Consider the following 13,757-nt stretch of genomic DNA (forward strand, 5'->3'; position numbering starts at 1 on the left):
TCTCATATCAGTACATATCGTGCCATCTCGCAGCTAAGGGACTAACAACATCCATAATACAACATAAATGCACACGCATCACACATGGCATTACACATCATCATACAAGACAGGACTCCTCATCCTATCCTAGTGGACATGATCTTACTCTCAATCTTTCTTAATGTGCTTGCCCTCCTAACATCTAGCACAACCTCTTTCCGATGTCTGAGCATCTTCGCATCAAAACACCGTACTCTTGAGGAACCTATGCTCTGATACCAACTGTAACAGCCCGGAAACCGATACCCTGCCATAACGGCTCCAAACTGCTCGGCGCTAGGATCCAGATCGGCTTAAGGCCGCCGGGTCCCGGCGGCCTTAAGCCGATCTGGATCCTAGCGCCGAGCAGTTTGGAGCCGTTACGGCAGGGTATCGGTTTCCGGGCTGTTACACTCTCCCACTCCCTCTTCCGACATGCTCACTCCTAAACTGCCATCCCTCCTCTGGTCCACATCCATCTCATCCCCCACATCAACTGACATTCCTCCCTGAACTGTTCCCCTCACTGATCTGCTTCTACCTAGATCCAAAGACCTTCTAGGGTCTCTTACTGCTCTTTCTCTGCTGGACCTACTTGACATTGCCCTAGGCAATGCAGGAGGACGGGCATCAGTGCCCTCGTCCTGGGGTGGTACTCCAGTCAATCGTGCATATCGATGAGTTCCTCTCATCCTGTTTCTGAAAAACAGCACACATCACATAAACATTAGCATCATATGATTCATGTGAGCACACATGAACCCGCATCACCTACATATCACTCATATGATAGCATTAATGCACATGCACATTATCATGGCATTTCACATCATCAAACAAGACAGGACACCACATCCTATCCTAGTGGACATGATCTTTCCTATTGTGCTTGACCTTCGACGACAACTATGAGCCCGACACACTATAGGTCCGACCATATGAACCTAGGGCTCTGATACCACTCTGTAGCGACTAGGGGTGAGCATTCGGTCGGTTCGGTTCAAAACCGAACCGAACCGAATAAATCGAAAACCGAAATTTTAGTTTTTATGAAAACCGAACCGAACCGATTTTGGTCAGAAACCGAATCGAACCGAACCGGTCTGATTCGGTTCGGTTCGGTTCGGTTTGATCGGTTTCGATTTTTAATATTTTTTTAATTTTTTACACTTTATTTTTAGTATTTTAAAATTTAATTAAAATATTTTAATTTTAATATAATTTAATTTCTCTATATTAGTGAAAAAACATATTATTATCCCTAATCGGTTCGGTTCGGTTATTTCGGTTTTTTTCTGATCAAAACCGAACCGAACCGAAATAACCAAAATTTCTGAAATTTAAAACCGAACCGAACCGAAATGTATAAAAAACTGAATCAAATTTTCAAATCGGTTCGGTTCGGTCGGTTTTTTCGGTTTGAACCGGATTCTGCTCACCCCTAGTAGCGACCCGAAATTCGGACCGCTACCGGCGCTAGGATCCAGATCGGCTTAAGGCCGCCGGGACCCGTAGCAAGCCTGACATATAACTTGTGAACCTGTCAAATCCCATACATGATCATACATACTCATAAACCTGTAAACCTAACCATAAGCTAAACATGCATTCTACCTCAAAGATCTTCATAAAACTTGTTCAAAACATATAGTGTGCTCAAGATCGGCCCTTACCTCTTGAAGATCGAGAGGAAAACGACCCTAGCTCGGAGATGGGAGAGAGAGAGTTCCTTGGACCTCCAAGCTCCAAAACTTGCTCAAATGCTCAAAATCTTCAAAACAATGTTGCAAACTCATAAAAATCGTGAAGAATGGAAGGAAGAAACTCAAGATCGGCGAGGGATGGTGAAGAGCTCACCTTGGCTGACAATGGGGAGAAAAGCTCGCCCATTTCGGCGAAGGGACCCTTTTATAGGTGGCTGGCCAGGCCACATTCGGGGGCTGAACGTGCCTCCGCATGCATGCCATGTTCGGCGGCCGAACATGAGGTTCGGCGGTCGAACCTGGACTTCCCTCACTTATGCTTTCGGGGGCCTAAGGCACACCCGAAGCGCATGCACATTCGACGGCCGAACTTGAGGTTCGGCGGCCGAACCTGGGTCTTCCTCCAAGATTATTTTCATGCAAAAACTCATTTTCTTTCTTGATTAAAAACATAAAACACATTAAAACATTTTATCAAAACATGGTTTTACCCTTCTAGAGGTCTCCGACACCCGAGATTCCACCGAACGGTAGGAATTCCGATACTGGAGTCTAGCCGGGTATTACACTTACAGAGGAGGAGAAATGTATAAACATTTAGAAATCAATATAGGCTGTAGATATCGAAAGAGAGGAAGCGCCTTGAAAAGAGAGATATGGGTTCCAAGGTACATGTGTGCGCAGCATATTTGGTGTTACTGTTTGCCTTTACCAGCGGAGCTCAGCCCAATACCTTTGATGTCACAAGATATGGTGCGAAGGAGGGGTCGGATATCACTAAGGTATGAAAGTAAACTCGGTTCTCGATATCGCGACGGTATTTCCTAGATTATTGCTGTCAGGTCTTTCATTGCCGTTTTCGTTTTTAGGCTTTACTGAGTGCGTGGAAGGGGGCTTGTGGAGCAGCGGGTTCCGGCAAAGTCGTGATACCAAAAGGGAAGTACTCATTAGGCGTGGTGGATTTGCTAGGCCCTTGCAAGGGTGCCATGCATCTTCAAGTGGAAGGAACGTTGGTGGCGCCAGCAAAAGCTAGCCAGCACCGCAAGAATAGCTGGGTTACATTGAGATACCTGGACCGATTAACGGTATCCGGTGGTGGGGCCTTCGACGGACAAGGAGAAATTGCTTGGCAGCGGGAGAGCTGTGGCGGCGGATGCAAGAAAGCACTTCCAGTTGTAAGAAAATCCGAACGCTACTTTACACATCAACGGTCATTCATAAGCCTGTTCATGGCAGTAATACTAACTACGTTTTCTCTACATAACTGTTCTATCAAAACTGTATCAGAACCTAAGGTTTGACTTCGTCACCAACAGCATAGTCGAGGACGTGACTTCCATAGATAGCAAGCAGTTCCACGTCAATCTCCTCGGCAACAAAAACCTTACCGGGGCATAGTCCCAACACGGATGGAATTCACATTGGACGGTCGGAGGAGATCAACATTATTAATTCAAACATTATCACCGGTGATGATTGCATCTCCATTGGCCGGGGGAGCAGGCAAGTACGAATCACAAACGTAAGGTGCGGACACGGGCATGGCATTAGTATTGGAAGTTTAGGAAAGTACGAGAAGGAAGAACCTGTGTCTGGAATTTATGTGAAGAATTGCACAATATACGACACCGACAATGGCGTGAGAATTAAGACTTGGCCCGCATTACAATGTGGCAGTGTGTCGAATATCCATTTCGAGGATATCGTCATGCAAAACGTCAACAATCCCATCACTATAGATCAAATGTACTGCCCGCATAACGAATGCAATCGCAAGGTAACTTTTCAATTTTTATTTTTTCATAACAAGAAGGAGAATTTATATATATGGGTGTGTTACAATTATGCTAAAATATTGCGACTTTTTGCAGATGCCATCAAAAGTTAAAATAAGCGACGTCATCTTCAAGAATATTCGAGTGTAACGACCCTAAAATGGACCGTCACCGGCGCTAGGATTCAGGTCGGCTTAAGGCCGCCAGAACCCGTAGCAAGCCTGCTATAATCTCTGTGTACCTGTAAATCTCATACATGATCATACATTTTCTGTGTAAATAAAAACTCTTTTCTAAACCAAGGCTTAACCTGTGCATGCACTATCTCTGTACTCTGTACTCCGTACTTTGTACTCTGTACTCTGTACTCTGTACTCCGTACTCTGTACTCTGTACTCTGTACCCCTGACTAGAGCTTGCTCTAGATGGGTGATAGAGCATAATTTAGTACATTTTATATTAATATTATTGATGAATATTTACATGATTTATGCTTAATTTAGTACTTGTAATATTGTTTTGCAGAAAATGGTGTAAAAGGACACTTTGGACAAAATACCCCTAAAACTGCCTTATTTGGAGTAAAAGATAGCAAGCCTGCCAAGTTGAAATCAAGTCAAGCTAAATATGGAAAGTTCTAAATAAGGAAAGCAGCAAAGAAGGAAAGAACATTCAGCCAAAGCAATTTGAAATTCGAATTTCAAATCAACAAGTTGCCTTTTCCTTATTCAAGAAGCCATATCTCAAGCTGCCATAATTGAAGAGCCAAAGAAGGAAAGTATTTTGAAATTCAAATCTCCAAGATTCATATTCAGATATTGGATTTCAAGATCCATCTTGCTAAGGAAGCCAAATCTTGAAGATCACATGTTTCCCACTTCATGCCATGCACATTCAAATTTCAAAAGGAGGCTCCACCTTCCTCTTTAGTGAATGGGCAGCCTCCAAAAACGTGGGCAGCCTCTTGGACACACCTTGGGCAGTATCTTGAAGACCTTGGACAGTAATTAAAAGACCAAAGAACCCCCCACTTGCAATTCAAGACATGCTCCACGTTTTTCCCTTCACACATGCACATAGAAGGCACATGTTGGACCAAGGGCACTTTGGGCAGCCTCTAAAAGACTCATGGACTGCCATGAAACCCTAGGCAGCCTCCCAAGACATATTTAAAGCCTTCAAGAAGCCTAGAAGAGGCAGAATTCATCCTCCCAAATTCGGCCAAGCAAGGGCAGCCCCTTTTCCACCTTAGTTCTTCATCTTCTTGCTTTCTTTTCATCTATTTTCTGTTTTGGTTCAGCCATGAGTGGCTGAAACCTTTTTTCTAGTTGAGGATTGGTTGAAACTAAGGTTGTTTAAAGGGTTGTGAGATCTGAACAGAAACTTTTGTCTTTGATTTTATTCAATATTCATGCAATTGATGCTTAATTCTAAGATTGCTTTGTTGTTTTGATCAAATTGGCCACTTGATTCTTGATTGCAAAGTTAATTGATTGTTGGATTAGGATATTTGTTAGTCCATAATTGCTGGAAATATTCTGTCCATAGAACACTTGGTGTAAAAATCCAAGGAATTGCATGATCTAACATCATCTCATGCGTTTGAGTAGTTAGGGTTTGGATCTTTCTTATTCTTCATGCAATTGGCAATTGTTTTGATGCCTTTGGCCCAAGGATGTTCCTTGGCAATTTGTTGATTAGTAATTGGTTAGAGGACGTTCCCTAATCAGTTTGTTCATAAGGAAAGACATGGTGGTGAGAAGCGTCTTCCACCTCCATAACCAACCTATTGAATCAATCAAGATAACCATGTTTCAATGATCAACCCAAACAACCAAAGTGGATCCATATCTTCAACTAGACCTTTCTCTTATTGATTTCTCTCTTATTTTAGATTACTTGCTGTTTCAATTACTTTTAATAGTTGTTAGTCAAATCATCTCAAAACCCCCCTTTTTTACTTTTCTTGCACTTTATCTTTGTTCTACTTTCAATAACTTGCTTTCACTTGTGCTTTCAATTAGTTCTATTGGTCTTCATTGAGATAAATAAATAGGTAATCAATTCTCTGCGGATTCGATCCTTCACCACTATCTGCAGTTGTGAATTGTAGGTAACCAAGAAGGTTATTTTCGACCGGCTTCGACAACCGCTCCTGTCAATGGGTTAACTCATACCTGTTAAGCCTGGTTTTTCACATACTCTGTAAAACAGTTACATAACTAGATCATGTACATAAACAAAGATTTACAACACAAAATAACTAAGTCAAGCACATCTTTAACTGTATACACAACTAGTACATCTCTTTAATAATACATGTCCACACTATACTATTACAAAGCTCTTTACTCTTTCTGTACTCTGCTGATCTTCCTCTGTACAACCTGTACACTGAACTTGCAAGACTGGGGTTAAGGGAGTGGGATGAGCTCTATAGCCCAGTGAGTAGAACAGTAAAACAAGTCATTAAATCATGATCTGATGGAATGCATCGTAACACAGACAATCCACATCAAGGGTAAACTTGTCACCAAATAGCCTCAGTATCTCTACCGTGCCAGGGCGTAGAATTGAGCACCTGGTCTTCCTGTCATATATCTATATGTGTATATAACACCTGTACTTACCATTGCCAGGGCGTAGTCAAAGGCTCCTGGACTTTACTATACCTGCCAGGGCGTAGTCAAAGGCTCCTGGTCTTTCTATGCCAGGGCGTAGTCAAAGGCTCCTGGTCTTACTCAGAAACTCATTTGGATCATTCAGCATTTACCCACACCAACAGATAACTATGCAATGCAACAAGTTCGTGGTTTCTAATGCAACCAACCTACTACATAATCATGGTGCATGAAATATGCTAAAAGCATTCAATTTCTCAATTAAAATATTTAAGTTTAGTTCCACTCACCTCTGGCTAACTGGACTGACTCTGCAGGCTTTGAAGCAGTACTCACTGCTGCTCTCTTTGGTTCCTCTGGTCTGTGCCTACACAGATGGACTCAAATGAGGGACCAAACTAGCTCAAGAACAACTCTATGAAACTCCCCAAGAATCCCCTTAAACACTCTAAAACAACCATGCAAAGCATGCAAAGAAAGGCTGGACAGGGCACTTTCGGCGGCAGGTTCGGCGGCCGAAAGTCCTCTCCAGAGCCGAAACTCATGCACCTTTGGCGGCCGAATCTCAACTTTCGGCTGCCGAACCCTTTCGGGGGCAAGTTTCGGGGGCTGAAAGGTACTCCAGAGACGAAAGTCTCTAACCTTCGGCAGCACCTTCGGCGGCCGAAACTCCCCTCCAGAGCCGAAAGTCCAAAGGCTCGGGGGCAAGCTTAGGCAACCGAAGCCACCTCCTCAGCACATTCGGCGGTCGAACCCTTCTTCGGCGGCCGAAGCTGGGTTCATCAGCAAGGCAGAAACTTGCTCTGCCTCTTGCCAAAATGCTCCAAACTCTCCCAAACTCAACACCTTAATTCCTTAACATGCATACACCTAAGCATATGCTCAAAGGGGTAAAAAACTACCTTAAAACCCCAACAAAACAAAACACATAACACATAAACATGCTTTTCTCACAAAAACAACAAAAACTCACTCCTAACCCTATTCATGCAACTCTCTCCATAAACCCCATAAAACTTCCATAAATCATGAAAATAAGCTCAGGATCTTCACTTACCTCTTGAAATCAAGAAGATGAACGATCCTAACGTGGAGTTTTGGAACAACTTTCCTTCAAACTCTCCAAACTTCAAAACTCAAGTTTTTAGCTTAAAACCTTCAAAATAACATAAAAATCAATCAAACCTTTGCAAGATTTAATGAAGGCATGAAGAAAACTTAAGAAAGACAGGGTTTCACCTCAGAAAGGAAAAGATAAACTCAATCTTATCTGTTCAACCGACTGAGGGCCTTTTATAGGTGGCTGGCCAGACCACCTTCGGCGGCCACACGTGAAACCACAAGCCATGCATGTTCAGCGGCCGAACCTCACCTTCGGCGGCCGAACCTGGCTTTTCTGCCTTGGTTCTTTTCTCTCAAAAACTCAGTTCTTTTCAACTTAAAAACACTAAAACATATTACATTACTTTAGAAAAACATACATCTTACCCTTCTAGAGAATGCCGACATCCTGGATTCCACCGGACGACAGGAATTCCGATGTCAGATTCTAGCTGGGTATTACGTTCTCCCCCCCTTAAGAACATTCATCCTCGAATGTTTCTCAAACAAACAAATAAACACATAAAAAGGAGGAAACTAACCTCAAAACAGGTATGGATACTGCTGGAGCATAGACTCTCGCGTCTCCCAGGTGCATTCCTCTAGATTATGGTGGTTCCACAGGACTTTCACCATCGGAATCTCCTTGTTCCTTAGCTGTCTGATCTGTGTGTCCAGAATCCGCACTGGCTACTCTATATAGGTGAGATCCCTAAGAATCTCCACATCAGGCTCACTAAGAACCTGACCCGGATCTGACACAAACTTCCATAGCATAGAAACATGAAATACCGGATGAATTCTCTCCATAGAAGTAGGTAAATCCAGCTTATACAACATATTTCCGATCCTCTGCAAAATCTCAAAGGGTCCAATGTACCGTGGAGATAGCTTACCCTTCTTCCCAAAACGAACCACTCCTTTCATTGGAGACACCTTCAGCAATACCCAATCACCCTCCTGAAACTCTATCTGTTTCCTGCGAATGTCTGCATAACTTTTCTGCCTGCTCTGAGCTGTTCTGATCCTCTCTCTAATCACAGGCACTGTTCTACTGGTAATCTCTACTATCTCATCTAGATACACCTGTGCCAACTTATCCACAGAATAGTTACTCTTGACTGGAATGAAGTGAGCAGATTTCATGAGTCTGTCCACAATCACCCATATGGAGTCTATCCTGTTGGACGCTGCCGGTAAGCCCACTACAAAATCCATAGCTATGTTCTCCCATTTCCATTATGGAATCGGCAGTGGGTTAAGCATTCCAGCCGGCTTCTGATGTTCTAGTTTCACCCTCTGGCAAACCTCACAGGCTGTCACAAACTGCGCCACTTCTTTCTTCATGGCTGGCCACCAATATACCTTCTTCAGGTCCTGATACATCTTGGTGGCTCCTGGGTGAACACTATATCTTGCATTATGAGCTTCCCTCATAATGTCTTCCTTCAGACTGCTACTATCTGGTACACAAAGTCGACTCCCATAGCGAAGGATCCCTTTGTTGTCAAATCTGAACTCTGCACTATTGCCTGACTGAACAGTCCTGGCAATTTTCATTAATTCCGGGTCCTCATGCTGTTTTTGAGCTATCTGCTCCAAAAACACTGGTGTCACTCTCATCTGTGCTATCAACGCACCTGTACCAGACAACTCTAGCTGTAACCCTTCCTCGATGAGCTTGTAAAGCTCCATCACTACTGGTCTCCGCTCTGCTGCTATATGGGATAAACTGCCTAGTGACTTCCGGCTTAGGGCGTCTGCCACAACATTCGCCTTACCCGAATGATACTGGATCGTACAATCATAGTCACTGAGCAATTCTACCCATCTTCTCTGCCTCAAGTTCAGCTCTCTCTAGCTCAATATGTACTATAGACTCTTGTGATCAGTAAAGATCTCGCATTTAACCCCATAGAGGTAATGCCTCCACATCTTGAGTGCAAAGATAACTGCTGCCATCTCTAGGTCATGGGTGGGGTAATTCAACTTGTGCTTCTTCAACTGTCTAGAAGCATAAGCAATCACCCTATCACTCTACATCAAAACACAACCCAATCCCACTCGAGATGCATCACAGAACACTGTGAAATCCTCGTTACTGACAGGCAGAGCTAACACTGGTGCCGATGTCAATCTCCTCTTGAGCTCCTCAAAGCTCTCTTCACACTGGTCTGACCAGACAAACTTCTGGTTCTTATGAGTCAGTTTGGTCATAGGAGCCGCTATCTTCGAGAAGTCCTGAACTAACCTCCTGTAGTAACCTGCCAGTCCCAAAAAGCTTTTAATCTCAGTCACTGTTGTGGGTCTGGACCAGTTAGCTACAACCTCTATCTTCTTGGGGTCTACCTCAATCCCATCTACTGATACTACATGTCCCAAGAAGGAAATGCTCCTTAACCAAAACTCACACTTAGAGAACTTGGCATACAAACCATGCTCTCTCAGTGTCTGCAGAACTATCCTCAGATGCTGGGCATGCTCCTCTGCATCTCTGGAATACACTAAGATATCGTCAATGAAAACAATAATAAAGTGATCCAGATACTCGCTGAAAACTCTGTTCATGAGATCCATGAATGCTGCAAGGGCATTAGTCAACCCGAACGGCATCACTAAGAACTCATAATGCCCATATCTGGTCCTGAAAGCTGTCTTTGGCACATCTGCCTCTCTGACTCTCAACTGATGATACCCGGATCTCAGATCTATTTTAGAAAAACAACCTGCTCCAGCTAGCTGGTCGAATAGATCATCAATCCTAGCTAGAGGATACCTATTCTTGGTAGTGACCTTGTTCAACTGTCTGTAGTCGATACAAAGTCTGAGGGATCCATCCTTCTTTCTAACAAAAAGCACTGGAGCACCCCAAGGTGAGGTACTAGGGCGGACGAAACCCTTATCTACCAAATCTTGCAACTGCTCTTTCAATTCTTTTAACTCTGCTGGCGCCATCCTGTAGGGAGGAATAGAGATAGGTCTGGTACCAGGCAGCAATTCAATTTCAAACTTTATCTCCCTACCGGGCGGTAGTCCTGGAAGTTCATCTGGGAAAACATTTGGAAACTCTCGGACTACTGGTATCAAAGCTGGTTCCCCAACCTTATTGTCTAGCTCCCTCACATGAGCTAGAAACCCCTGACAACCCCTCCTAAGCAAACGACGAGCCTGAAGGGCTGAAATCAAACCTCTGGGTGTACCTCTCCTGTCTCCCCTGAACGACCCGAAAATTGGACCGCTACCGGCGCTAGGATCCAGGTCAGCTTAAGGCCGCCGGGACCCGTAGCAAGCCTGACATGTAACCTGTAAACCTATTTAATCCCATACATGATCAACAACATACATAAAAATTAAAACCTTTCTTTCATACATTCTATCATACACCAAACTCAACCTGTGCATGCACTGAACATATACATAATCATAAACTTGACCCCTCAGTGGGATCTCATCAATGCCCCCAATGGGTGGCATAACAAGTGTTGAGTTGGCTAAACATAGACATCAATAAACATTAAGATCATGTATCAAAAGGGATTACAATATACTATGGTCAAGCACACTTCTAACCTTAATATCGTTACATTACATATCTATACATCATTATACAATCTGTCATGTCCACATTCTAACTATTACATACATAAGACTTCATTACTCTTCTTGACTTCCCTGTCTAACCCGTACCTGCAAACCTGGGGAATTTGGGAGAGGGGTGAGCTACTAGAGCCCAGTGAGCAGAATCATAAAGCATTTAAAACACATGCTATCATGGAATGCATCACATCACAACTAATCATATCAAGGATGAACTTGTCACCATTTAGCCCTCTACATATTCCAATCATGCCAGGGGCATAGTGCAGGCCACACTTGGTCTTTCTCTTATACATAACATAACATACATAATCCATGGTGCTGGGGGCGTAGTGCAGGCCACGTCCGGTCTTTCTCTTACATAGTGCCAGGGGCGTAGTGCAGGCCACACCTGGACTTCCATACCATATCATCATGTCATAACATATGAGGGCTAATGGATCATTCAACATTTATCCACATCAACAACATATTATGCAATGCAACATATTCGTGATTTGTAATGCAAACAACCTAAAATATCACATGGCATCCGTGATGCATGAACATGCTCAAAACTGATTTATTTACTTAAAAGCATAAGAGTTATTCCACTCACCTCTGGCTAGCTCTGACACTGACTGAAGCAACTGACTCACTGTTGGGGTCCTCGGTTCCTCGGGTCTGAACCTACACAGGTGGACTCAAATGAGGGACCAAACAACTAGAACATAACTCTAAAAACATCCCCCAAAAACCCCCTAAAACATCATGAAACAACCATAGAAGAACATGCAAAGGAGGCCTGGACAGGGCACTTTCGGCGGCAGGTTCGGCGGCACCTTCGGCGGCTGAAACTCCCAGACAGAGACGAAACTCATGCATGTTCGGCGGCACTTTCGGAGGCCGAAACTGCCAGACAGAGACAAAAGTCTCCTTTCAGGGGCAGGCTTCGGCAGCCGAAAGGCTTGCCTCCCCAGCCATGTTCGGCGGCCGAAAGTCCTTCGGCGGCCGAAAGTCCTTCGGCTGCCGAACCTGGTTTCTGCCAAAGGGCAGAAACTTGGCTCCTTTTGCACATTTCGCCTCCAAACCTTCCAAACATGCATCAAACCTATTCTACAACACACAAACACAAGCATACATGTTCCTAGGGGCCACAAATAATCATAAACCCCATCTACAACACATCAAGCATCCACATTGTTCATGAGTATACATTTATACCCATAAACATAACTATAACCTAAACATGCATTCTACCCCCATAGATCTACTTAAAACTTACTTAAAACATATAATGAGCTTAAGATCGGCTCTTACCTCTTGAAGATAGAGAGAGAGACGACCTAAAACTCGGAGGTGGGAGAGATTGGGTTCTTGAACCTCCAAGCTCCAAAACTTTGCTCAAAAGCTCAAATCTTCAAAACAAAGTTAAAACAAATGAAAAACTTGAAAGATCTAGAGGAAAAACATCAAATATCGGTGAGGGACGGCGGAGAGCTCACCTTGGCCGAAAATGGGGAAAAAGCTCGCCCGTTTTCGGCTAAGGGACCCTTTTATAGTGGCTGTCCAGGCCACGTTCGGGGGCCGAATGTGCCTCCGCATGCATGCCATGTTCGGCGGCCGAACTTGAGGTTCGGCGGCCGAACCTGGACTTCCCTCACTTATGCCTTCGGGGGCCTAAGGCACACCCGAAATGCATGCATGTTCGGCGACCGAACTTTGAGTTTCGGCGGCCGAACCTGAGCTTTCCTCCAAGGTTGTTTTTATTCAAAAACTCATTTCCTCTTTACTTAAAATCATCAAAAACATTAAAACATTTCATGAAAACATGGTTTTACCCTTCTAGAGGTCTCCGACATCCGAGATTCCACCGGACGGTAGGAATTCCGATACCGGAGTCTAGCCGGGTATTACATTCTCCCCCCTTAAGAACATTCGTCCCCGAATGTTCCTCAACTAAAACATAGCATGGCATACACATAACATACATGCAAAGCACATAAAACTCACAGGGAACTAACCTTAGAAAAGATAAGGGTATTGCTGGAGCATGGACTCCCGTGTCTCCCAGGTGCACTCTTCCATATTGTGGTGGTTCCATAGGACTTTCACCATCGGGATTTCCTTGTTTCTCAGCTTTCTGATCTGGGTGTCTATGATCAGCACTGGCTGCTCAACATAGGTGAGATCCTTTTGGATCTCCACATCAGGCTCACTAAGAACCTTGCCCGGATCTGACACAAACTTCCTCAACATTGAGACATGGAAAACCAGATGGATTCTTTCCATTGAAGCAGGCAAATCTAGCTTGTACGACACATTCCCAATCTTCTGCAAGACTTCAAAGGGTCCGATGTATCGTGGAGCTAGTTTACCCTTCTTCCCAAAGCGAACCACTCCTTTCATTGGAGACACCCTGAGCAATACCAGGTCCCCCTCCTGAAACTCTACCTGTCTTCTGCGGACGTCTGCATAACTCTTCTGTCTGCTTGCAGCAGTCTTGATTCTCTCTCTGATTATGGGTACCACCCTGCTGGTGATCTCTACTAGCTCAGGCCCTGCCAAGGCCTTTTCTCCAACTTCCTCCCAGCAAACAGGTGACCTGCACTTCCTCCCATATAAAGCTTCATATGGAGCCATCCCGATGCTAGCATGATGGCTGTTATTGTAGGCAAACTCCACCAAAGGTAGATGCTGCCTCCAAGAACCGCCAAAGTCCAGCACACACATTCTAAGCATATCATCGATAGTCTGGATGGTCCTTTCGGACTGTCCGTCCGTCTGGGGGTGGAAGGCAGTACTAAAATCCAATCTAGTACCCATGGCATTCTGCAGACTCCGCCAAAACCTGGAGGTGAACTGGGGCCCTCTATCCGACACTATCGAAATAGGAACCCCATACAGCCTGACGATCTCATCCACATATACCTGCGCCAACTTGTCCACAGAGTAGCCAC

The 13,757-nt window shown here is 44.3% G+C and overlaps 1 protein-coding gene across 1 annotated transcript; it reads left to right on the forward strand.

Annotated features, from left to right (window-relative positions):
* Positions 1 to 2,380: 2,380 nt before the first annotated feature.
* LOC110605461 (polygalacturonase-like) lies at positions 2,381 to 3,649 on the forward strand. The gene is made up of 4 exons (XM_043952379.1): positions 2,381 to 2,506; positions 2,594 to 2,899; positions 3,067 to 3,501; positions 3,596 to 3,649. Exons 1-4 carry the CDS (start codon positions 2,381 to 2,383, stop codon positions 3,647 to 3,649), a joined length of 921 nt encoding a protein of 306 aa, XP_043808314.1.
* Positions 3,650 to 13,757: the final 10,108 nt, after the last annotated feature.

The sequence above is a fragment of the Manihot esculenta genome, chromosome 17 (assembly GCF_001659605.2).
Source record: "Manihot esculenta cultivar AM560-2 chromosome 17, M.esculenta_v8, whole genome shotgun sequence".
In the NCBI taxonomy this organism is placed as follows: Eukaryota; Viridiplantae; Streptophyta; class Magnoliopsida; order Malpighiales; family Euphorbiaceae; genus Manihot; species Manihot esculenta.